We start from the raw sequence: 27,404 nt of genomic DNA, 5'->3' as shown, positions 1-27,404 counted from the left end.
AACAGATTCCTTTGCTTTTCTGTATGAACTTAACATCTATCATGAGCCAATCTCTATCACTTTCATTTTTGAGAAGTGCAGTATCAGTTGCGGGAAGAACAGAGTCAAATTAAATTTACAATTAAAAAGTTTCAGGTTTAAGGGTAATAGTTTTGAAAAGCTAAGAGCTGAGGACAGCCCCTAAGCAGCTTTGCTGTCTCAAAGCTATGACTTACAATTTGCCTTGCCTCATCTTCCAGTCATTTTTACACAAGTTTTCTGCACATGCAGTAATTTCCAAATTCATCATTATATTCTCATTTATGCTTTCAAAACTTTTGGTCGTTTTTGCAGGACTTCTAAATTTATTTATTTATTTTTTGTTATTTTTTTTTAATATTCAACTAACTTAAATACGTCTGACCTAATAACTAATACTGAACTAACCACAAAGTAGCCCATGTTACTTATTTGCCCTGGCAATAAGATTACTCTGTTGATTCTTCTGAAGATGAATACCTAAATTCATGCTATTCCCATTACTTACATTACTATACTGAAGTTATCCATTAACAAAGCAACAGACAGCATAACACCTCAGGGCAAAATATCTGAAGTGATTCATTTAAGGCAAAGCTTTTGAAGATACGTTGCATCCTTTTAAGAGTATAACCAGATACGGTTTTGAAAGTTTGAAATGCCTTTTCTCATTGATTCAAGGGAGACTAGAAGAAAAGATTGCCATCTCTTCTCAAATATCACTACCATCTCCAGAGGGAGAGGAAGCCAAGAAGAATGCGTTCTCAAATTTTCACAGGAAAGAACCATGAAACTGCCTTCTACCTCAATCACCTACTCTTGCTGAAGACCTTCATTTCCTAAGAAGTCCTTTATACACCATACAATGAGATTTGTTAGTCATTGAAATGAAGTTATCTCGAGAGTAAAGCGTACCAGTTAACATCGCCACAGTGTGTATAACAGCAGTTCATTCCAATAAGTGAAGGAAACAACTATCCAATAGAAAATAAAAGTAAATTTATGTAGCTAGAAGGTAATCACTCAACTGGGAATTCTGCCAGGGAATCGGGGTTAACAGCCCATGTCTTGCCATAGGATCTTCATCATATGTAATTATGTCTATAGCTGTGTGAAATGTTCATAATGAAAGCATACTCTGGTAGTTCTGCATTTTACTCTGAACTTGAATTTCAAGTCAAATTACCAGAAAAGAAAAGGATAACTTGCATTTATTGACACCTCAAGGAAAAGCGAAACGATTTCTTAAGAAATAAATAGACTGAAGCCTTAAACTTTACACTATATTCAAGTAAAACGGGTATGTTTGATCTGAGTTCAATTCAAAATAAAATTCCTTTAGTGAGGACAGAACAGAGTTTGCAGAAGCCTATGTGAACAATATAGACATACATACATACTTTGTTTTATGTCTTATCTGAAACACAATCTTAAACAGCACAGCAATGGACTTCTGGAAATATGCTAGGACATCAGATCAGCATGTGACTATAAAGAATAATTAACTACAGCTAACAGGAAGGCTATTTTTCACTAGTCTGCACATCTCCTTCTGCTCTGCCTGTTAGCCCTAAAGAGAGCTCAGGGTGTAACCAAATGCAGTGTATGACATTCCTTACACGCAGTCTACATATATATATGTGTATATATATACATACGTATATATCACAGACATACATCTACATGGCATTCAGTGATCACGGAGACACCATAGCTCTAGGTCTAGTAAATATATCTTCCATGATGGCCTCTGAGTATGGTCTTGTATTAGAACCAGGCATGCCGGGTACAGCCCACACCTGAACAGCAGTTGTGACTCAGTGCTGTCAGCACCTGAGAAGCACGTGCAGTGGCTGGCCTTTAGCTCAGGGTGTCCTGCTGAGATCCTCATCTGATGTACCAGATCATGTCCGGCTGCACCCTCCTGTTGCCAGCACAAAGACATACACATCCAACACAAGCTTCTTCAATTCCTACTCTGGGTCTTAGAGCCTTAATAAAAATAAAATTAAAACAAAAAAAAAACAAACGAATTTTGCAGACAGCGGGATTCCAAAAGTAGTTAAGTAGCCAAGTCCCTAAGGATGTCGCTGTGTTTTCATTTGCTATGTATTTTTACAAATCTGTCTCCAGGGAAAAAGCTCAAGTCCAGACAAGATTCAGTCACAGAACCAGGAAGACAACCAAGTTCTCACGTTTCGCTTTTGAAACCTTTTTGGTTTGTTTGGGTTTAAATTAGTTTTAGCAACTATAAATAGAACCAAAGAAACATGGGCAGCTTCCAGGTGAGGAGCGTCAAGTGCATTGGAAACTAGAAGCCAATCTGCTATTTCTCAGACTCCGCAAGCAACTCTGTCAGCTTAAACTGCTCAAAATCCTTTTACATCAGCTCCGCTTTCCTGCCACTTTCATCCGACTCTACAAACAATTATTGATCATTCCTGTATATATCATTCAGATGCTGTTACAAGTAACATTAATTGTATCAGAGCCATACATTTAACTTTTTACGAACTATAATGACTTCATTGTTCTCCTTCTAGTATAATATTCACAGAATAATTGGTAAGATTTTTAAAACACCAAATGATCTCCTTAATATTTGTGGATCTTTTTTTAGTCTTGCACTTAAAAGCCTTGCTTAAAAACATGTCCCCTGCACAAGCACATGCATGCACACACACACAAAAAAACCAAAACAGAACAAAAAAAACCCAAAACACTAAAAAACACTAAAAAACACCACACAGAGAAAGCTGAAAAAGAGACATCTATTCAGGATAGAGAGATATATTGAAAAAATGGTATGTTTCAGAGAAACATGCACTGCATTTATCTTTCCACAGGAATTAATAAAAATTAAAAAAATATTTTTGTAACACTTCATGATGCGTAACAGTAAAATAAACTTTTCATACCTTCCTGTGTTTTTTTTTTTAAAGCACCGACAAGTAGTGAAGGTTGTTATCAAGTGGAAACTTATGACTTTTCACCAAAAAAAATAGTAATTGACCTATATTGCTACTCGTCCTTGACCACAGTTACAAGTCAAGTGGTTTTAAAAAACTACTTCTCAATTTCCAAAGTAGCTTTCCGCTCTTATGTCAATTGCCCTTGAGTTTGGAGAATAGTTTGAAGAATGTGAGGCTTAAAATTAAAAACAAACAAACAGGAAAAAAAATCGGTCAGGAGAGTGTAGATTTTTCATAGTCCTGTAAATGTTATATTGATGCAACTTATAAAACACATGCTCCTTAAAGGTTACCTTTACTATTAGGTGGGCTGTTGCCTCCATTATTAATCTTGAGAAAAATAATTGCATAAGACATAAACAGCTGGTAAAAGCAGTTTCTATTACATCAGTTTTCATTTAAGATGTCCCCATGTCTTTTGTTTTTACTGAAGACTAAAATCAAAGTTTGTATAATCAAAAATAAGTCTCAGGTCACAACATGCTTTTAATTAACTTCTCCTGGTGCTAGAATGAGTATGTGACATCAACAGAGTGTCAAGGGAATAGTTCTGCCATCTGACAAAATTTTCCTGTATCTGTTAATTGCATAAATTGCTGCTTTTCTGTAACTGGTGAGCAAATGAGCATTGAATGGAACTGCCCAGGAGCTTACCAGGAAATACACGGTGACCAGAATTCTAGCCCAAATTCTGCCCTTACCTGCTCCAGTAGGAAAAGGAGCAGCTTGAACTGTGGGGAACATGTCGGCATGCTTTTCCACCCACCTGCCAATCTGCAAAAGTCTGCTTCCATGAAGACAGTAACAATATGAACCTTGCACACTGGAGAATAAAAGGAACATTTAGCAGGTAGCAGTAGCCATGGTTTTGTCCAAAATTTTTGTATGTTCCAGTGTGATAGGCCAAATGACCGAACGTCATTCCTCTTCGACAAGAAGAGAAGTTGCAGTCTAAGGGGTCTGCTTGGCTCTGCTTGGCTCTGTCACTCCCTGAAGCCCAAAGGGACCGTCACCTCAAAGGGACTGCACCTTCAGCTCTGCCACCACAAAGCCCCAGCGGGGGTGCTGAAACAACTGCAGAAAAGGTTTCAGGGGCCTGGACATCAGCGCTTCCTCCTTACGTTACATTGCCCTTTTCATTCTGGTTTTCAAGGGAAGCAAACAAGCTACAGCTAATACTGTACACCTCGCTCGAGCACAACCAGCTGGTGGGTCATGCCAAACCCTTCAGTGTGGGGAGAAAACTTGCTCCTCCACATCCTATGTTCCCTTCCCTAGGATAAAATGTAGTTATAAATTGATTGTCAATTGATTGTTCAATTCAATAAATTGAATTGTTTGTGATTGTAAATCACAAACTTTACAAACTATATCCTCTTAACAAGAGCAATGTAAGATAATGTAGTCATTAACTGTGCCTAGTTCCCTTCTAGCAGCTGGGCCACAGAAATTTTAAGAAGCTGTTATTGCTCATAGCCAACAAAAGTGTTTCTAATTTATCTGAGAGCTCCAATATATAAGCAGAACCAAAAGTGTACCAGGAGAAGTCAGCTTTCCCCCTTTGGGTTAAAAATGTAACCACTAAACTGTAGAAAATTCAGTTAAGCAGGCCTTATTTTCAGTTCAGATTTTACTTCTTCACAGACAATTTTAAAAAAACATTTTTTACTCTTAAAGAAAGACCAGTACATGACAGATGTAAGAGAACCCCTTGTTCCCAGAAATCAGGTGCTGGTTTCCAGCTTGGCTTGTTGAATTGCCAAGTAGAGGGACAGAAGAGAAAGCAGATTTACTGCAGGGCTTACAAAGAGGAGAAGACACTTGCATGCAGCTGCAACCTCCAGCGCCAGATACTGTTGGGCACACCTGCAAGCAGCAGGGCTGATTCTCACAGGACCTCAGAAACCGTCTGACGTGGTTCAAGTTCAAAGATGATAGGCAGCAAGTGATGAAACCAAAAATATCCTTTCAGTGGCCCCATCCCATCTGTTAGGAAGAGCTGTAACCACAGCCTTTGCCCCAGCAACTCTGCTGGAGCAATAGCACTGAGAGAGTGTAGACTGGTTCTGCTGCTCGTATTTGCAAAGCTGTGTATAAATACCATTTGATTCATACATATGCTGAAATAACAAAGCATTAATTAAATTAAGCTGAATGATTGCATGTTCAGGAGAAAAAGTCAGACTATTTGCCAGAAGTTAAACATCAGTTTATCAACCTTCCCTTTTGCACAGTACCTTCCACGGGGTATGGAAGTATGGCAATTGCTTTAGATGCTTCTTGCTGTGAAGCAAACAAACTGCTTATTCCAATGTTTCAAAAGAAAGGGTGTATGCTCTGATGAAACTCCCAAACTGCAAATGTTTAACATCCTGTCGCAACCTGATCTCTGCCCTATTTAACATCAGTTTGAGGTCTTCCCATTCCCTACGGGCTTCAGTACAAATTTCTGGGAAAATATTAATATCAAAGCTGGCAAATAGCACTCCTTAGTGTATTTCCAAAAAAAAAAAAAAGGGGGGGGGGGCAAACTCTGACTTTTGTTCAGTTAGTGAATGAATTATAAATGACCTCAATTCATGAATGAGAATTTTTAAGTATCTACCAAATATGTGAAAAAATTGTCTGCAATAATGTACCCATCGCAGACTGCTCACATCAATTTCTAGATAGTCACTATTATGGATACCCGATTGCTCACAGGATGTATTTTCTTACCCAAGGCGGGATGACCAAAATGTTTGTATAGAATAGGAAACAGTCACATTGAACTCCACAAGCAATAAATGATGGGGGAATTAGGGTCCACTTTAAAGGCAATTCTAATTAAGTGTTAAGAATTTCTAATTAACAGATTTCAAATGTCAACAGCATGCATTTCCCGCAGATTCTAAGTGAAGCTGTGATTCCTCAAACACATTTGAGAAGAAGTGTACTGCACATGAACATTTCTGCCAATAATCAAAATAACTGCTTTCAGATTAAAGAACATTTTAAGTAACTATGGGTATAGCCATGAAAATGACAGAAAAAAAGCTGAAAAAGAGATATAAGAGTAGCAAATATATAGCTCTACAATGACAAATCCTTTGAACTTTGATTACAGCACCCTTAAAATTCAGGGATACCAAATTTGCTATATACAGCCAATCATACTAGGTATATAAAATAAATTTAAGATTTTAAAAAGAAAGTAACACGTGTATTAAGAGGAAAGATAAGTGTGGAACGTGTAACACATTCAGTTAGCATGAAACATTGTGAAACCCTGGAACAATTCAGGGAACAATGAATCACAGAATCATTCAGGTTGGAAAAGACCTCTAAGATCATCTAGTCCAACCTTTAACCTAGCACTGCCAAGTCCACCATTAAACCACATCACTCATTTCTACATCTACATGTTTCCTGAAGACCTCCAGGGATGGTGACTCAACTACTTCCCTGGGCAGCCTGTCCCAATACTTCACAACACTATCGGTGAAGAATGCTACAGCCCATTGTTTTATTTTTTTTACTTTTTTTTTGGACAAGATTCCAAGATAAGTCAGCTGGGAAGGGGCCTCCGGAGGTCTCCTGCCCAACCTCATGCTAAAAGCAGGGGCAGCCTGAAGTTCTGACCAAGTTGCTTGGGGTTATGTCCGATAAGATCTTTAAAAAGCTCCAAGGATGGAGAAGGCACAACCTCTCTAGACAAGCTACTCCACTGAATAACAGCCCCCGCCGGGGAAAAAAAGCTTTTCCTCACGGTGTCTGAACCTTTCTTATTCCAACAAGGGCAATTGCAGGGTCCTGCACCTAGGGAGGAATAACCCCAAGCACCAGTACAGACTGGGGGTGACCTGCTGGAGAGCAGCTCTGCAGAGAGGGACCTGGGAGTCCTGGTGGACAGCAGGCTGACCATGAGCCAGCACTGTGCCCTTGTGGCCAAGAAGGCCAATGGCATCCTGGGCAGCATTCGGAAGAGTGTTGCCAGCAGGTTGAGGGAGGTGATCCTGCCCCTCTGCTCAGCCCTTGTGGGGCCACACCTGGAGTGTTGTGTCCAGGTCTGGGCTCCCCAGTACAAGAGGGACATGGAGCTCCTGGAGCGAGTCCAGAGGAGGGCTACGAAGATGATTAGAGGACTCGAGCATCTGTTGTACAAGGACAGGCTGAGAGAGCTGGGCCTGTTTAGCCTGGAAAAGAGGAGACTGAGGGGAGACCTCATCAATGTGTATAAATATCTGAGGGGAGGGTGTTGAGAGGATGGAGCTGGTCTCTTTTCAGTTGTGCCCAGCAACAGGACGAGAGGCAATGGGCACAAACTGAAGCGCCGGAGGTTCTGGATGAATATGAGAGGATACTTCTTTACTGTGAAGGTGACAGAGCACTGGAACAGGCTGCCCAGAGAGGTTGTGGAGTCTCCTTCTCTGGAGATATTCAAAACCCGCCTGGATGCCATCCTGAGCAATGTGCTCTAGGTGATCCTGCTCAACAGGGGGGTTAGACTAGATGATCTTCAGAGGTCCCTTCCAACCTTGTCCATTCTGTGATTCTGTGTGATTTCAAAGCATGCCCATTGGCTCTCATTCTCCCACCACACTTTTCTTCCATCACTACCCTCCAGGTCCCTCCAGGTGGGGTGAAACCAACTGACTACAACACTGAGCCCAGGCATTCAACTCATCTTCACCCATTTGATGGTGCCCCCATTCATGCTGTACTAACCCACAGCTTGGATACCAGACTAGTGGTTAAAAACACTGGTAAAAGCCTTCCAGAAGTTGAGATGAATGGTTTATGTTTCTCTCCCCTCACCCATTTCCCCCGTCACTCTGTATCACAGATGGCAAGCATTTGGGTCACACATTACTGTGGGTGAATCCACGCTATTTCCAGTTACCACCTCTTTCTTCACCATGCCCAGAAACGTTTCCAGGGGACTGACTCCATGATTCTTCTGTGGACCAAAGGGAGGCTGACTGCCCCATGTCCTTGGTTCACCCTTTTAGACTTCTCTGAAGAGGACAGCGCTGCTTGGTTTCTTCTCCTCATCAGGGATCTCCCACTGTCTCCATGGCCTTTCCAACGTGGTAGACAAGGGTGCTGCCAGAACACTGACCAGCTGCCTCAGCACCCATGGGCTTGTTTGGGTTCAATCCTCTAAGGCAAACCCCAGCTTGGCTGTCATCACAACGGGTACTTCTGCTCCTTGAACCCTGCCTCTAAGCACAGGGGCCTATAAGAAGGCCGTGCGGGCGATGGCCGAGGCAGAAAAGGCAATGGAGTACCTCAGCCTTATGGTGCTTGCTTTCAGCCTCCCCAGTTTGCCACAGACCTACATTTTCCTTGTCCAGCTTTTTTCCACTGATGTTGTGGTAGAAGCTCGTGTTGTTGCCTTTGACAACCCCTACAAGGCTGAACTCCATCTGAGCTTTGGCTTTCCTGATGCTGTCGCCACGTGCCTGCATGGTATTTCTGTGCTCATCCTTTGAAGCCTGTCCCTGCTTCCACCTCCTGCAATACTGCTCTTTTTGCACTGGAATTCGGTCATGAGTTTCCCCCTTAAGAGAAGCCAGTCTCCTGACAAGTCCACTTGCCTTACGAGCTGCCAGTGGATTAGAAAACAACTGGACTTTTCTTCTACAAATTTGTTTTTCAGGAGGTATTAAGAACAAAAATACAGATAAAGCCTCTGGATAACACATGTATTTGTGCCCCAGATTTTTTGCAGCTCTAAACAATAGGATTCCTGTCCTCAGAAGAGTGAGTTTATGTTCTTCTAGTAGCACCTGGTACAGGTCACTATCAAGAAGAGACTTTAAAAACCAGGTGGGCCACTGACTGAAACACATCAATGATATTATTCTGCAGCATTTCGCTGCCAGGGATTCATTGCAGAGGCAAAAGAGACTGTCAACACAGCTTAGCAGGGACTTCAAATAATACCTTCAGAGCCCACTTCCTTTGTTTTCCTCAACCATTACTTTATCGTTGAAAATGACGCAGTACAGTCCACGTGTACCACCATCTCTGGCTGATTTCATATATTGTAAGTATCACAGCCAAATAATTGCGCTTGGCAAAGCACCAGAACGTTGCTAGTTACTGTCATTTCCACTGAAACATACAGTACACCAAGCTATACAATGAAAAATACATCTCTACCGGCTCTGCAACTCTAGCTTGCTTCAGAAGCGCTCTATGTAAATGCATTTGACAGAATTGTGTGTGACTGTTAAATGTGCCCCTGCTGTGTCTTTAAATCCTCATTAGTGTTCTTTAAGTCAGTGCACCTGATTATACATTGCACAGCGGGAAGATCTAACAAAGTATTGTTATTTGTATTATCTTTTTATAACCTAGCATCACATTCCCATTAAAAATGTATAGTGACCTTACCCATGTCAAGGCTTTCAAGAAATAAATAATGCACTGAGATAATTGGTTGTTTGCCATCATACATAGTCTTTATTGCATGTGTCAAGCCCTGAGTCATACTAATATATTTAACATTTCTCATTAGGACATAATAGGAAATTGTGCCTGTATAAATCACATATTTATTCCCAACACGTGGCTTAGTTACACTGTGTAAAATGATGAAAACGATTTCCTGTCCACACTAGCTATGTCTCACATAGAATAAAATGTTTTTATTAGATTTACTTTGCACCACAAGAACTGGATGGGTTAAGCTGCTCATATTTTTAAGCAATGATTTCTGCACAGGCATAGAGAGTTGCATGCACTGAAACGTGTACCGCATCTTTCTGAAGAGATCTGGACCACTAACATTCATATTGTGACAAGCTGCCTACATTATCATTCTGCATGCTGAAATTCAATAAATATTATTAGAATATTCTAACCACTAAAATCACAGCCACCGTGGTTTCAACAGCAGTGTTATCAGACAGTGAATGATGCTGGACACAAATCTGAACAGTAATTCCCTCAATCAATATAGATGATTCTCAATAATGCAGTTCACGTTAGAAAGCTCATGCCAACTCACTAGTCCACATATAAACAGATTTTTTTTTTTTTTAAAGAAAAATGCTTTTCTCGCTCCTCATAAGAATTAAAGAATTAAAAAATGTATTAAAGGTAGCCTAAAGGAGGTACGCCAGGTACCCAATTCATGTTCTGTGATGAAAAGCACCAAATCTACATCATTATTGGAGACACCCTGGCTTAAAGCAATCATGGAGTCTCCCTCAAACTTTTGAAATTTTTGTCTGCATGTGTACACAGACACATGTATGTGGAGGTATACTTTATATTGTCTGGAAACACTGATAAATTCTGAATTTTGAGAATTACAGAAAAAAGCACAGTAATTTTATCTCCTCTTTGGTGCCAGGAACAATAACAAATTATCCACTATGAAGAGCAAATTGTGAAAGTCTATCACTATTTATCCTTGAGTTTGAAAGAGTCTCTGAAGTATAAATTCAGACCTTCCCCCCCCCCCCTTTTTTATTTTAAATGACTATATGCTGTGAATGGTCATTTGTTTGAGAAAAAGCAGAGATGTAAATTTATTTTCAACCTGAAAGAATACATGCCAGTTCAATGGATTATATTTATTATTCTAAAAGAGTAAATTAAGTATTAACCAGCATACACTGAAACTAAAAACAAAACCTTGTACTGCTGACCAACTCTGAGGAACTACCAGATTAATTCAAGAGATCATTATTAATACTGCTGTGAATATATGTAATTATCAAGCCTCGTAAAATCCTATTCAGGCAAAGCAAACCTTTTAAAGTAGGTTAGCAAATAATCTTTTACATTTTTGGCATCATCAGCTGCCATACAACAGCTCTAGAGTCATGTTTATTACGTAAATGAAGAGTTAGGTTTATTACTGTAATGAAGAACTTTTACTGCAGTTTTGCAGTGCAGATACTAGTTAAGTGCTTTACATATCAATCATCTTGAAGGGCCTACAAAGAGGTCAGTCACTAGCATTCACTCAGGACTAAATCTTGGCTGGCTACCTGGATCATCCCTCAGTGTTGAAAGCAGTCCAAGCTGATTCAGACCGGGATTGCCCAGCTTCACATCTCAATGGCGAGAAATACGGATTCGTAATTCTCAGCATAACCAGTGTTCCTGAGCTGTGACCTCAGGAAGAAGTAAGGGACACAGACTCTTCTGTGCCACAACAACGTAATGAGCTGTGGATGTTTACTCTTTTAGACCTTTAAATTTTTTAAACTTGTGAAATTTTCAAAATGAAAGCCTTGGGAATTTTACTTAAATGAACACCGATTTTAATAGCAACTATACCCATGCTAGTCAGCACTTAGGTTCCTTAGCAAATGCAACATTATCTCAACCACACATGAAAAACACCTTTTTTTCTCTCTATCTTACTAGAGAAAATATAGACAAATACTTTTACGCTACCTGTATTTGGAACAGAAAAAGGAGACTTCTCTCTCTGAGACTAACATATTATTTTTCACACCAGTACTTCATAAAACTGCTCTATCAGGAACAACTAGAAAAAGGAAAGACACGTTTTGCAATACACACTTATGCCAAAGAAAAGTAAGGCACCAAGAATCAGGGCCTGTGGAAGCTCTCGTAATTATGGGGTTCCTTCAGCCACCAAGACTCTTCGGGAGCCTCTCCTGTGTCTTCAGTGCTATGTGACTGTGCAGTGCATTGGAAGGTCTGGAAGATGAGGTGAACTCTTCCTTTGCTGGCCTTGCTCGTATCTAATTTAGGATTTTAGCATAATTTTGAGAACAGTTACAGACACCTTAAATCACATATGCCTCATGTAATCTTTTACTTATTTACACTAAAGATCCTCACCTGGGAAGATTCAGAACCACAGCACTGGAAAAATCTCAGTGTTTCAAAACACTTTCTGATGAACACAATTATGTTTGTAATTGCAAAATATTCCTTGGTCCCATCAGGCTGCTGTGTGGGTGGACCCCAGAAAGTACAAATAAATGAGTTACCGTTCTGGTGCCCTCCTTTGCAGTAACCATTACTGGTTAAAATTTATGACTAGACAAACATAACCAGTTTACTAGAAACCCAGACAGAAAAAAAAAATGCGGTAAAAAGAAAATCTATCTTCATACTTCAACTGATAAACAATAATCACTATCCAGCACCCGAAATAAATTCAGCAGAATTAATCCTGGTCTGCATCCTGGAATTACTAGTGGAGCACAGAATATTTAGTAGAATAGAGAACTAGAGACTGTCAATCACTACTGATATCAACAAAACCAGAAACTAACCCTGCTCACAGAACACTACATTCATGAGGCTCTTTTTTCCAATGACCTCCCTACTGACAATAACTGGTGTAATATTAGGCAAATAAATGTGTGTTTCTGTACAACACTGTATGATGAGTTATTTACACGCACTTTTCTAAAAGTAGCAGCAATTGATGTTGGATTAATACAAAAGTATTCTTAAGTTGCATATAGCTCATAGAAACCAGAAACCTAAGAACATCATTCACTGTTTTGCAAACCTGCTATGTCCAACAGTAAATCTCTTCCTTCAGGCAAACGTGGTAAGTAGCCTTGATCATAATAAACTATTGCTACAGATCAAAGAGTAATGGCACATATATGTTCAGAGTAATATAATAGGCAAACCCTTGCTTGAAGCTAAATTCACGGTTGAGAAGCACACAATAGCAGTCGGGTGGTATTATAACCATCTACATTTAACTAATCTACTTTTTCAGTATTTCTTTACCCATTTTCCATGCTGAAAAGACATCAATGAGGTCAACCACACCAACTAAAGTGGGTGAACTGGTCTGAATAAATTAAAGCTTGAAACCCCTTAATGTTAATATTAAAACTTTTTTTTTCCAACATTTTGAAATTACGAAGGTTCTAAAAACTATTTAGATTCCTGTCATTACCACAATAGAAATAAATAGTAGGTGAGCTTGGTTTATAAATGCTTTCCATATATTTAAATATGTAGCAGTTAAGAAAATTACACAGCCTCTTATGTATTTTTATTGTGCAAAAGATGTATTTTCACAGAGAGATGCACATTGCTCATCATTCCTGAAGAGCTTTAAAAGAACTGAATAGGACAGTATGATAGTTAAAAGGACCCAGATTATTTAAAAGAAAGGTTTGCCTCCTTGTACATGAACAGCCAGGATTATTGAATCTCTGACTCTCTGCATATAAAAAAAAAATATCTTACCCTTGGTTTCTGCAGAGATTACTAAGGCAATTCACTTGTTTACATTCTGCGATAAAATAAACTGCTCTGTCATGCAGCCTGGAGCTCCTGTATCTCATCCATTATGTAAATCTCCAAAGAGTAGTTCAGCAAACACCATCTCAGTTCCACTGCACTTACTAAGACTACCTACACATCTAAGTTAATTTTCATTTTCCTAAGACCAACAGAAACTCTTTATTTTCTTAATTTGCAAGACAGAGTCTCGCTGTCATCTTTCTTCAAAGAATAGCCACCAAAGCCCAAGCACATACAGTTTTAAACACAACTTAGACTTAAATCCAAACACGTGGGTTTTGGGGGTGCACCATCTCCTCTAGAAGACAGGAAGATAAAGAAAAAAACACTGGAATTATTTTGAATCTCACTATTTCTAGAATAACATCTTCTGGCATTTTTCTCGTTAGTGTTGGATTTTTATTTTGTTTCTTTTGTGATAATGCTGAAACATTCTTATATTACTTGGGAACTTAGGCAGAGAGTCAATGCCTGCTCACCTATGTCCAAAACCCAGGGCTTTTGTTTTGGGTTGAATTACGCCCACATGGCCATCGCAGCTGACTGTAGCAACCACAGCTGTAGCAGAATGCTGTCAAATTGAACTGAAACAACAACAAAACTCTAGGTAAATTGCAAAGTTCAAAAGAAGGTGACAGCCTCAAAGCAGAAGACTTGCCCCTTCGTGACTCATTGCTACACCCATGAACAAGACAGACTTTATGCATCACCAAGGGTACACCCAAAGTGCTGTGTGGGAAACGTACGAGCAGGTCAAGATTTAGATTAATGCCAGGAGCTTCTTTTCGCTTTCAGACACATGTCCTTGGGTATATGAAATACCGTATCCAGTACAATCATCATTCAGGTCTGTTAGCGGAGGATATCAGTATTAAAATAACTTCCTTCTCCTTACGTGGTAGCTATTGAATTCTAACACATTACTCTGCTTTCACGTGAGAAGTGACAAATTGCCATTGTTTGATATTATTCTCCCTATGGCATGCCAAAAATATGCATTTATTTCTAGCACTAAATGTTTATTGTCAGATAGGCTGGAAAAGGAAAACAGTAAAGTGTATGTAGTATTTCGGTTTCTGCTTCAATGTATCTTAATCAGTACTGCTGTGCAGATCAAGAACCGTATTTTTTCCCCTCTCATTGAGAAGTAAAGATTAACTCTAAAATGCAGGTAGCTGTGCTGCTTCATGATACTGAGAATTAAACATTTCCACAGCAGTAGTATCCTTATTTTCCATGCAAACACTTAAATCCTGATAACTAATGACTGGAAACAGATAATTAAAAAACAAGCAGGAGAAAACTCCTGTAAATCTCTGGTTTAAATTTGTTTTACCCAATGGACAATGCCCAACACAACTGAACAGTATTCAATTTCTTGGAAACAAAACAAAACAAAAAAACTGAGAGCATGAATTTAAACATTTTTCTCCCCCATTTGGAAACTTGTACCATACATCTGAAAATACACACTTTAAAATGGTCTTGTCAAACAGCTTTGAAATGAAATGCCTTGTGCTTCTCTCCCTGGAGTACTATAAATTTAGTCATTATTAGAATTAGTATAATTGTTCTTTAAGTGCTCTAGGAATAAAAGGTGAAATGAGCTAAGTGACTGCTCTTTCATTTCCCATGAGAACATGCCTCAGCAGCGAAGTCAGACTGTGGGAGCAGGGATGATCAGGGATGCTTTGAAAACCCATGGACTGGAGAACGAGTCCAGCAGAGCAGACCCTCGTGTACTCACGATGCCTGGACCAGCACAGCTTGCAGGTGGAGGGGATATCTTTTCTTACAGGGAGAATACAGAAATTCGGTGGAAAGAACTGCCCTCTGGAGATGCCTGCTGTCTGTCAGCTACTGGATGACAGGAACCTGCAGCAAAATCACTGAAGTTAACATAATGGATCCAGGCCTTTGCGATCTAGCTCCTTGCAGACTCTGTCCCATCACTAACGAGTAATTTTCATCAGCAATAAAAGGTGAAAGAACTAAAGTAGCTGGTTTGAAGCCACCACGAAATAAAGAGGGACAAAGTGCCACCTCAGTTGGTAGCAGTACCAATTGCCACCCAGGAGAACCACTGGTCTGTGTCTCCATTAGCAAGGAGCATTGTGCAACAGGAGGGGAAGCAGTTTGGCTGAAGACATCCACAGTCTATGTCTTTCGGGGGAATTTATTGTGGAGTAGCCCATGAGAAATCAGAGCATGTTAGCTAAGCTTTTGGAGCACATCTCCCAGTTTAGTTCCTTCCAAAGGCGATGTAGCTTGCACAGCCCAAGGCCATGCTACTGGGCAAAACCAAGCACAGACAGAGATTCATGGACGCATTTCCAGATCTAAGCTACTACAGTAATACACTCAGCTCACTTTCCAGCTCTGGTCTGGACTAGCTGCCTCCAAAACCTAAACTTGCCAGTGGTTTGGAGGACTGGTCATTCCAGATAAATCTGGTAACAGTGGGGACAAATCTGCACCAGTTCAAGGGGTCCTGCCACGCACTCCAAGTCTGCCCCTTCAAACCACTAGGCACAGAGCCTGCAACTCACAGCAGAGACACCCTCTGCTTTCACACCGTGAAACCGCCCTGCTGCTAGGTCTCTGATCATTTCCAATGCTTTGACCTGAAAACGGGGAGCACCAGGAGTACCACAAAGGGGCAGGACACCCAACCCCAGCAGTACGGCTGCAGCGAGCGTGCTCTGGAGGCAGCTGGCCCCAGCTGGTGCATACATGGGGATTTGGCATCACTTATACCAGGGGGAACGGTTTGCTCCCCAAACTGGATACGTACAGCAAGGTAGATACTGTACGTCCCGTGTTTATGCTGGACAGTCCTGAGGTACTAAATACAGAGGCAGCCAGAACTGAGGACATGCTTACGTCAGAATTTCTTAACTCGATCTTCATGCTGCTTCCATCATTTTATTTTACACAGTCTTCGAGACATGTTTCAGAAACTGTAAGAGGTAACAGCACCTGTTTCTGTTTCTCCTGAGAGGCAGGGACTCTGTAGCATATCTCCTCTCCCCCTCCCAGTATGGGAACATTAACACAGCCACGTAATTCAAAGTCCCAGAAACTGCAACCAAAGTTATCTGTCTTATAAAGCAATTTGTCATTCTATTTTCCATATACATCAGTTTTTTCTAACTCTATTCTCAGCTCTGGCCAGACCTTACAAGGTTACTTTATTTTATTTTTTGGTTTTTACTCCCAAATGAATTTCAGGAAGAAATCTCAAAAAGTGCACCAATGGTTATAGGAAGACATTCATAACTGGAAAAACATGAGCTCAATGACTTAAGTTAATCAAAAAAAAAAGTTAAGTAATCATAACCCAAGCCTTACAATCTACAGCTGTAAGTAATACAAATGATAGATGTCAACACATTTACTAACTAAAAATGTAAGGAGATACCTATTAACTTTCACAAGTAGTTTAACAGGCACTCTACTGCAATGAGCCTGTCAATAGGTGCTCAGTCAGACCCTTAACCACAAGCTTTCACATATATCCACAATTTACAAACAGACTCATTATTGTCAGCTAGCACTTTGTGGAGCAGTGATCTAGGCAATGACAGCAAGATCCACCTTTACTTTACACTGACATTTAGCCAAATTAACTTGCATATTAGAAATATTCCGTATTTTGCTCACATCTTGACAATTCTGGAGTAATTACTCTCCTGGAAGCTGCACTACAACGCGGAGCTTCAACCTCCCCCACATGCCATCTTACATGAACACCGCTGCCACGCTTTTTAACGCAATTCTCCATTCCTTGTGTTTAAAAAAAACATTCAATGAACAGGATTTGAATTCAACGCAGCTGAATCAGCCCACAGCTGTTCCAAGCAGAGCAGAAACCCGTGCAGCCACCAGGACACAAACCCCACACGCCACCGCTGAGCAGCTGCTGAGCTGGAGATGTTTCTCCCAGTTCTTAGCAAAGCCTCCTGGACAGCTCTGCACCAACTACTTGAAAATAAAAACTTATTTGTTATATATAAAGGACCTTATTATTTACTGATTTTAAACCAAAGCTTGAGGCTTTTGCAGTAGACAAGGCTTTGACAGGGAAGGTCTAACCCACCTCTGTGCCTACTTCCATTGCCTTTCTGAAGTTTGAGGGTATGGAAAAACTACAGCTACCTTTAACCGCTACCTTTTATTCTTCTGAAATAACACTTCTGCAAATATATATTTTGTTTTGCAATATGAGTCTTAAAAACAATGGTTATGATCTTCCATGGACATCTGCCCCCAGTCCACATTGGCAGGAACGAAATAAAAGCACAAAAGCCTCAGAATTGCAATCCAGCCAGGTTTAAACAAGGTCAGGTCACAAGCCAAACACCAAATACAATTAGGACCCAACTCTGATATACTGGTTTGATGTGTATATATGTGGGCGTGCTTTGGATACCTGCCCTAAGCCAGCTGCTGAAGAGCACTGCGTAAACACATGGAAACAGTGGGGAAATGAATGGAATGGAGCCAAGACCCAAGACCCATAAACAAGAAATAATTTAGGCTCAAAAACCAACTGCACAGCAGAAATGGGGGGGGGGGGGGGGGGGTAGAGGGGGGAGCAGTGCAGAACAAATTTTATGCTGTTAGTAAGGAAAGCCTAATAGCAACGCTGAGGTCCTCCCAGAAATTCATTCACTAATTTTACAATGGCAAGGGGAAAAGGAATGAGTCCAAACTAATGCAAGCGCGTGAGGCTGAAGAGGTTTGCCACAGACTTCGCCAGTGCCTTTTTTTTTCTCTCTCTCTCCTTGGAAATGCCACCAGCAGTTTTTCAGCAATCAGGATCAGTCCCAAACACGCCTCACCCTGCTCACATCTGAGCCGGGCTGGCCCAGGGCTGAAGAGGGCTGAAGACAGCCAAGAGGCAGCCCAGTATGCAGCAGACGGCCTTTGCGAGGAACAGAAAAAAGAAAGGACATCTCTGCGTTTTACATCTTTAAGTGACTAGAAGTAAAAGCAGATCTGTGCTCTGAACACGACTGAACCCCAGACGACAAACTGCCTGCTATCTGTTGCTCCATTAAATATGTACCACTGACTGACTGTTAAGGGACAAAGCCTGACAAGTGCCACACAACAGACGAAATCAAAAGAACTTTACAGTCTTTGTGCCTTGCTGAATTTGGCCATCAGTCATTTTTAAGTGGTAATTTGTTATGCGGCTTTATCCAAGATATTTATAATCATAATGAACTGAGACAAAACACCAAACTCCAGCCTCTCTGCCTTAGAGTAATCTAAATTGAAAAGAACGTGACAGGACGGATAGATTGATGGTCAGTGCAAGATAACTCTCTTGAGATTAATATATTTTGTCCTGTTCATGCTTCTATTTGTAATTATACTCCAAGAATCCACTGAATGATGTTAGATGTGAAAGACCACTTAAGAGCAGTCACTTCCTTTCTAGAAAAAGTGTATTTGTTTGCAATAGATAGGGAGGAGACAGCAGACAGAAAACAAACATCTCCACACGCTACCAGTACTCTGACTGCAGGCAAAAGCATAAAATCTTCTTGAAACACCCTTAAATATATCCAGTAAGAAAAATAACCGCCTTTATCACCACCGGACTCTCAAAATCACAGAAAAATGCAGGCTGGGAATCCAAGTCCAAACTCCATCCAAAACAAGGGCAGCTTCAAAGCCAGATCAGATGGCTTGGGGACTTTGCCCAGTCTGCATGGGTGCCTGCGGCTGTTCCTCCCCATGCACAGGACTTTACGTTTTCTTTTGCTGACCTTGACGAGGTTCCTGCCAGCCCATTTCTCCAGCCTGTCAGCATTGCCCTGAACGGCAGCCCTGCCCTCACCGGGTCAGCTGGGTTTCTGCAACATGGTCCTGCTCTGCACAGGAGTCAGGGAGGGTGAGGCAAGGGTAAATCGGAGGTAGGGAGACTGTTGAGATGGGTTGAGCTCTGGAGATCTCAGAAAAGGTATTTCCTTGTGTTGAATACCTCTCTTTAAATAGCTGAATCAAAGTTTGCTCCTGTTATTTTATTATTTAAAAAAAAAAAAAAAAGACACACAGGTTATGTTCTTGACAAAGCAGTACTTCTCAGGCTTGTCACATAGACCTCTTCAAGAAAATAAGCAGTTGGCTCTTAATGCCACTGAAATCAAGACAACTCCGTGTATCGCAGACCATTTTCTGAGCACGGCATTATATAATTTAGAACATCATTCAGCCTGATCAAAGGAACTTCCCAGCAGTATTTCTGCAGGCTGTCCTTGAAACCACAGTGTGAGAGGAAGACTGCACCCAAGACCACTCATTGCAAAGGCAGGTCTGTGTTATACTTAATCTGAGCAATTTCTTCTCCCCGGTCCTTAAATTTAGCTCTCCAACCTCCTTTCAATCCTGCCTACTCCCTTTTGGCCTAAGGCCTTAATCTTTATGTTGCCCAGGCATTTTTCAGCTATAGTTCTTTCCTGTCAGTTACCCATTTCCTTATCAGCTTCTACACTGGGCTCTCATCTTCATGAATTCGCATGCAATCACTGCAGACTGAAAAATATAAACCTTAAATGTCATATTCAACGAAGCAACGAACCTCCGGATTCAGTAGCTGTTACAGACAGCACAGAACCATTGTAAACTGCGTGCATCCAATATACGTGTATTTATTTATCATATTTCTTATTTTTTCTGGGAAAGATTCATCTGACTTCACTTTACGAAACAGAAAATTTTATGTTTATATTTCCTCCAACAGTTGCATGTATGGTTAGATGTCAGTTGTTTATATAAAACCGCTTTTACATGCATTACGATATGGTTTGAGGCAGACCAACAAAGAGATTAAATATATTGATATAGTTTATAGATGATGCAATCCAAGCCCTCTTTACACTACCAACGATATACCAACATACTCCTATTATTAACGGAAAAAAATTGGCTTTCAAAACTTGGTTATCTAAACAGCATACTCTTAGCTCTACTGTAAAGTGAAAGACTGAGGCAGGGTGCTGGGTGAAATTCAACCTCTTTCCTACTGGAGCCAGAACTTTATCAACTGATCTTAAAAGTGACCACAGAGAATCCCCTTCTACCTCTGTTGCTTAAGTTTTCTGAAATCAGTCTTCCCAGAAAAGAATTTTTTAGTCTCAGACTTTGAATTCCTGAAATTGTTCAGCTATATGATTTAGACGTGGTACTTTCCTAATCTAAAAGATTAACAGCTGGATTCAGAGCTCTACATTTGCAAAGACTGCCAAACAGAAAACACATAATGAAATAATTCAGTATCTCCTCCCTTATCTGCACAGCTTCCCCATGATTATTAAGGGATGTCATCAGAGGGACATGAAAGTAGAACTATGGCTTGAAAAGAAAGAGGTCATCCTATTCTGTTTTTCTTTCTTTCTGCCATCACTCTGCATTGAGCCAAAAAAACAAAAGCAGAAAAAAGATGAGAGATACAGAGATAGGCATGCTACATTTCTCACACAACTACAGTTCTTTCCAATAAACTCGGGGAAAGGCCATATGAAGTCTAGGAGTCTTAAATTTGTCTGATCTGAAAGCCCTCTCTGCACATTCTGCTTGCAATGGCCTGTCTCATGGATCTGACAAAACTTGGAGGTTTTCTGTCCTGGTGCCACTTCCCAGGCCAAACATCTAGCATGGCCCTCTAGTCCGACAAAGTTTCTCCTCTAACAATTCTACACAAACACGATTATGCTATGGTAGTGTCGCTCTGTGCTGTTTTCTGGACAGTGTGAGGAGCCCACTGCAACACACTGATACCACCTGCATATTATCTCTGGGTAAGCGGGTCTTTGTGCTCTCTCATAAACTTTCTGCCAGTAAAGCATTGTCATCACACACACACACGCCAGTTCATATATACAGAATTTTGTCACTGTCATTCCGGAAGATGCGAGCAAGGTTTCATTGGTATTAGTTTTTCACACTGCTATTTATAGGCAAGAGGTCTGAGCGGGGAAGTGTTTGCTCCCCCATGATATAAGCCCATCCCAAGCTGTCACACGTTGGTGTGGACAGCAGTTGTGGGCTTGTCAGCAATAAAATCAAAGAGAAATTCCTTAATACTCTGCATGCTGGCTTCAGCAGGCAACAACTGCTGGTTCGTATCTGGGAATACCGCTCCCTGATCCGGGAAAGGAATTGTGGACATTACTACTGAGCTATTAATACCACTTATCTCTATTAAGGTTCAAATTTGCCTTCTGAAGGTTGGAGGCTTTTAGGAACCTGTGGTATATAAAGCAGATGTTCTATAGATGCCTCTAAACTAAACATCATTTCAATGGCTGTTATTTCAGGAGACTGGATTCGAGGGCACAGATGCTTCCCTCAAGCCTTGTGCTGCTTGTAAATCCTTAGGTAGTTAGGATCAGCGCATCTTCTACCTGTTGCAAACACTAAAAAGGCTAATCCAGGAATTAAACTCTTCCTTACTGTGTCAGTTGTTGATAAAATGCAAAACCTCTGAGCCACTCAAGCATTAATATAACCAAACTACCATTGAGATAAAAGAGAATCTCAGCCCTGCTAAAGTATTTTGCTCAGATAAATAGAGGAATGGAGTTAAATTTCTGGTATTCAACTGACACACACTGCACTTTTGGAAAACTTTAGTTGCTCTTTCTTTCATTGTTCCTTCCAATCAAGATTCAGAGGATGAAGAAAGCTTTCTGGGAAAGGTTTTCCACTGTAACATATCCTTCCTTGACCAATACGGTTTCCAGAATGCCTTGCTTAATTGAGTCGCTGCACTGCATCCCACCATACTGCCATTGCAATTCATTCAATCTGGTGCAAACCCACAGGCACTGCTTCGTTTAAACATCCTTGGCAGGCACTGGTTAACATAGCATCCCAGCCAAAGTCTACAGTTCACAGTCACCAACAAGTCTGATTGACGGATGTCAAGGCCTACTGAATTTTATCACCTTCTAAAACAAAGTCAGCAAAGCACAGGGGTCCACTAACACTTTTTCCTCTCTACCTAGCACAGAAAACACATGCTGTAAGACAGGTATCTCTGCATGATAAGAAAACAAAGCACCAAGATACCTACACATTAAGGTATCATATCCTGTTTATTAAGCCACATTTGTCAACATTTCATCTGAGTGCTACTCAACAACGTATTAATCTTCATAGCTGGTAGCTGCAAAGACAATGCTCATCTCATTCTCCTTTCATCCTTGCACAGAATAGCACACCCCACTGTGTGTCAGTCCATTCAGACACTTGACTTCCAGGGCATTACCCATTTCTTTAATGTACTACTAGGTTTTCCTTTGAACGTTCAGGTCTGTAATTTTTTGTTTTCTTTTGCCTTTGTTTTTTTAAAGTCAGAAACTGTTGTGTAAAGTTACAGTTGTGTCAAGCTAAAGTATTCCCCTGCCTGAGAGACAGTATGGCATGTGGGACTCGGGTTATTTCATCTATAATGTTTTGTAATACAATGCAAATTTTTTATAATAGCAGTAATAGGTATAATGCACATGGTTGTAAAAATGTCAACCAACTTTTATGGCTTTCCTCTTCATATGAATATTCAGTCATCCATTCATCCCTTAATCCACTTCAATCCTGAAAAGAAAAAATGGAGTAATTCAGTATTTGTGAGATAATTGAAAAACTGTGTTTAATTGATGTATTTTCTTAGGTGTTTATTAATTTCTCAAATATTATTTTATATGTAAATAAAAATATAACAACAGATGTCTGTTCCACAGTGAAACTCAGGTTAGGAGATCAGTAAGTTTATAAGCATTTTATAAAACTGGATGATTATGACACATATATATTATAGAGCTTTTTATTTCCTGTTAATGAATGATTTTACTTAATGTTTGAAGTGTCTTTCATTTCTAAGCTGACACTTAAGTTTACCAAGTCCCAGCTGCTTTAATTAGTCTTCAGGGCCCATTATATATCAGTATCATACATTTGTAGAGGTAAACTTTCTAGCAGTTACCTACTGTGAATCTTCTTTATTGGCATTTCCAAATGCTTTCCCAGAAATACTATGTGAGGTCTGGGCAATAACACATTAAAAGGCAAATACATTTATTAGTGAACTCAGTCATTACAATAATTATTTCCTGTGGCTGGAGAAGATCATTAGAAAATGTGAATACATATGAATACATCATTATTTTAGCTATGATTCCAAGTGAATATATAAAATAAAATGTATATAGATAATTAAATACTATACTAAACTTTTGGGACGCTTCTTCAGATTTAAGAAAATACACAAATCCAGTAGTCTAACTTTTTTAAAACCTTGGGAAAAAAAAAGCTTCAGATGTCCAAAATTTAAATAGTCCCACAATGGACAATAGTCCACAATGTGTCCCAAACCTCTTGCCAGAATATGTGCATATATCTGGAAGCAAATGCTACTTACATATGTCTCTCTTAATAATGTAAATGGTGTGAAGTCAAGAATCTATATCTGCTGTCAGAGTTATTATAAACAATCTGCTGTTATTTTTATATCATTTAAAATAAGGTCATCTTTCACATAGCAATGGAGCATCACCTGCCTGTTTTAAATCACAACCCAGTATTTTGTTAGTGCTGTATATATGATAACATGGCTAATGGGTTTCAAAAAGCTAAGCAAACTTTTACACTGAAAACAAGACAAGAATCTCCCTTAAAGATGTAAAATTACTAAGTACTCATATACTGCGCTACTATTGTACTGACTGAATTTTATGCACTTATATTTTTATTAACATTAATACTGTCTTAGAAATAAAATTAAGTTCTAGACAGTCATATGAATCATAAAAGGTTGCAAATTCACCATAAACATTGACCTCATTAAATATAATTAAATACTGCAGCCTTAGAGTGTACTAACTACTGTAGACCATTTGCTCCATCTCTTATGCATCTTGTAAACTGTCTTCTTTTTTATTGCTGTTGTCTTCCTTGACATTATTTGGATTCCTTCAAAAATTTCCATTTCGTGAAACAGATTTTATTTGGCTTGCTGAGCCAACAAGCTTTGGGCCGCAGCTTCTTTTTGCACACTGGAAGAATCTCCTTTGAGTTTCTAGCAGCTATTTCTCTGTCTGATGTCCAAAAATGGGACAAGTAGACCAGTTTTTCTTTATCCTGGACTTGCACAATGTGGTTATCTAACTTGAAGAAGAACTGATTTAGTCATCGAGTTCTTGTACATTAAATGTGATGTATTCAAAACCTTTGTGGGGTCTCTGTCAGGAAGACAGCGTGACCTGTAATTGTTTCCAGTTCTACATGTTGTCTCATTATTACTTCTTCTTAAATACACACAGACATACACACACTCCTACAATGCAACTTAGCTTCACGTCACACATGAATGCTAGAAGTCTTATTAGGTTACTGTGCTATGGTAATGGAGAAAACATCGATAAGCATTTCAAAACTGCTGAACTGCAGCTATCTAACTAATCATAGCCACTACTGTGTTTGCATTATTAAATCACATACAATGGCCCTCCTCATGAAGAACCTACTTCTTTAGCAATGACAAATAATTGGCTTTGCTTATTCATTCTCTTCAGGTTTGCACAATTTACCAAGCACTGAATTGCCCGTTTCCTTCCACACCCTGCATCACCGTGGTCTCCCTGCCTCATGTACTCCAGGCTCGTGGCAGGGTTTCTCTTTGTCCTCGTCTTTGCTAAGCACAAGCAGTGCACAAGGTGCTCCGACAGCGCCCACCATCCCACAGCCCTGCCCCACCGCAGTACACGCGGTCAGGGTGTGGGACAGGAATCAGCCTCCTAGCTCTGAGACTGCCTGCAAGGCTGACAAAGAGCATGGATGGTGACAGGGAACGCACATCAGCCACAAATTCCACACATTCAGGTCAAAGACCTCTTAATCGCGACTTCTTTAGGCTGTTTTGGGGGTGAAAACAGAAGAGGTAACCATCCATCTGAAGACGTCTGCTCAACTGGCAACTCCACAATTCTGAGGCCTCATTTTCAGAAGTACTGGAAAACTTCGGCTTCAGATGAAGTGACTTTGAAATCTACGTGAAAAATAGGGCCGTCTGTCCTTGCAAATCTAATGCATCGATTCTGCCACGTGTCATCACTGTGAAATGTGCGCTGGACTTTGTTTTTTAGCTGTTTACTGTGAAATCGCAGTTTCTCCTATCGGAAATATGAAAACTGGTATGAAAGCCTAGAGAGACACACATCTAGCATTTGTAGAAAATGTTGTTTGTTTTTATACCAAACGAAAATCTACCACATGACACAACTGCACGGTATTTTTAATTCAAAAACCTTTATGCCAAAAGGGTTAAGTAACCATAGAGCAAAGCACACAAGAAACCATCGGCTTCAACCAAAAGAAAGAAATTTAAGTTGTGAACACTCTTATGTCCACTTCCAGCCAAAAGCTAACCATCTTCTTCAGACTCAGAGTTCATAAGGCTAACCAATACCACCAAAGATCAGATTCCTTCTTCTATAGCAAAAGAAAACCAAACAGAAATTAAAACACACAGTCCAGCCTGGAAACATTTCTTCGTCAGAATAAATCCACTTGTAGTCCCACCCTGGCCGACATCCCCACCAACTGGCGGAGCGGAGCAGGAGTAACAGACACATTACTGTAAGTAAGGAGCATGGAAAGCGCTTCAGGACAATCATGCTGTACGTATTTCCAGACAGAGGCTACCCTGTGTGTAGAGATGCCTTTGTATCTAGAAGCAGACCATTTTCAAACACAAAAACATGCCAATTCATTAAAACACAAGTTCAAACAAATATCACTTTCATCATCTCTTTTATATACTACTAATTTTTATGTAAATTCCCATTAATACAGGTACAAAGTATTCCTCACATCATACTCCCCCCTCCTCTTGTTTGGGCAGATATGGTAACATACACATGGAAAAGATCAACTAAGTCACAAAGTCAAGTAATTTGCTGAATCGGGGTTTAGTAACTTTTCTCTCTATGAAGCAAATCCCATATTTGGGTATAACTATACCTCTGAATCACTTTCTTGCACCATTTATTTTACTTTGAAAACATATGCACTTTTCTTCTTGAAAGCCCTCAAATCTGCACTTACACTTCTGTAATCCCTTCCATAGGCCTTGAGTCACATCCAACTTCCTGAAGACAAGGCACGGCTTCTTCCAAACTCACCAAGGCCACCCTAAACACCAGATAAGGCAGAATAATTGAAAGCACAGTCTCAGCAGCGTACAGAGACCAAAGAGCACTGGTTATCATCAACGCAGCGTTGGGGATGGGTACGTGTACATTAATAGTAACCACATACTTGCCTTTTTTTCCCTACACTTTTGGTTCTTGCAGGGAAATTCATAATCTCCATAAACCAGATATTCTGCAGAAGCTTAAATAATATATACTACATACATATATGTAAAAAACAGCTACAGATTTTCAACTGTTCTTTACATTCAGAACCAATAAGGGACAGGAGAGGCTAAAATTCAGCACAGCACTGCACTCTATCAGCATACCCTAAAATCTACCTACCTCGCACTTCGAGTGCCTACATTTCTTTCCTTGGATCTAGCCCCAAAGATCTTCATAAACTAGATTCTGTACCACCGTAACTTCAGCTAGGCAAAATACTTTGCCACCAAGCTTTCTGCAGAAAAGTTAAACAACTTTAAACTGCAACGTGTGTCAATGTCCCACCAGCCGTCATCACAAGCCGCAAGATGAGCCAGATAATACAGCTTCAAATGCATTCAGTTTAGGATAAATGTAACTGGTGCATACTTTATTGACCTCACAGGAGGAGAGCACTTTCTATACATTTTGTCACTAACTACCTAACTGTGATCGCAAAGTTTATTTTGTTCTCAGCTCAAGTTTTTGCTAGTCTTTGATAGTAATTTCTTTTGAAATGAGGCAAGCGGAGTTACTTGCTCTAAGACCACCACCACCCCCAGCATCTTACTCTGACGTGGAGCCATGACAAAAATATCTTAAGCTGCTCAAAATATTTCTGAAAATTAACTTAAAGCTTGAATTTCTGGTTTTTGCTGGTATTTTAATACAAGTAAAGAGAAGCAGGAGGCAGCAAGTGGGATGCTTGTTGCTAGGTGATACCTAGGCTCTCCTGAACTCCTACAGACTGAAG

General features: G+C 40.1%; 1 protein-coding gene across 12 annotated transcripts in view; it reads right to left on the bottom strand.

Annotated features, from left to right (window-relative positions):
• The window catches only part of KLF12 (KLF transcription factor 12), a 248,643-nt gene that overhangs the window by 159,500 nt on the left and 61,739 nt on the right, over positions 1-27,404 (bottom strand). For 10 of the 12 annotated variants that reach the window (XR_010827454.1, XM_048079122.2, XM_048079115.2 and 7 more), the window contains one exon: positions 22,787-22,850. Coding sequence is in view for 11 of the 12 variants with exons in the window: in XM_048079122.2 (XP_047935079.1) it covers positions 22,787-22,807 (21 nt within the window). In the remaining variant the exon portion in view is untranslated. Of the gene's footprint in view, positions 1-22,786; positions 22,851-26,357; positions 26,445-27,404 lie in introns of all 12 variants that reach the window. The other 2 variants (XM_048079116.2, XM_066987651.1) reach the window with 1 other exon arrangement.

This window comes from Anser cygnoides, chromosome 1, assembly GCF_040182565.1.
Source record: "Anser cygnoides isolate HZ-2024a breed goose chromosome 1, Taihu_goose_T2T_genome, whole genome shotgun sequence".
Taxonomy (NCBI): Eukaryota; Metazoa; Chordata; class Aves; order Anseriformes; family Anatidae; genus Anser; species Anser cygnoides.
Note: the sequence above shows the minus strand (reverse complement) of the source record. Positions and strands in the feature narration are given on the sequence as shown.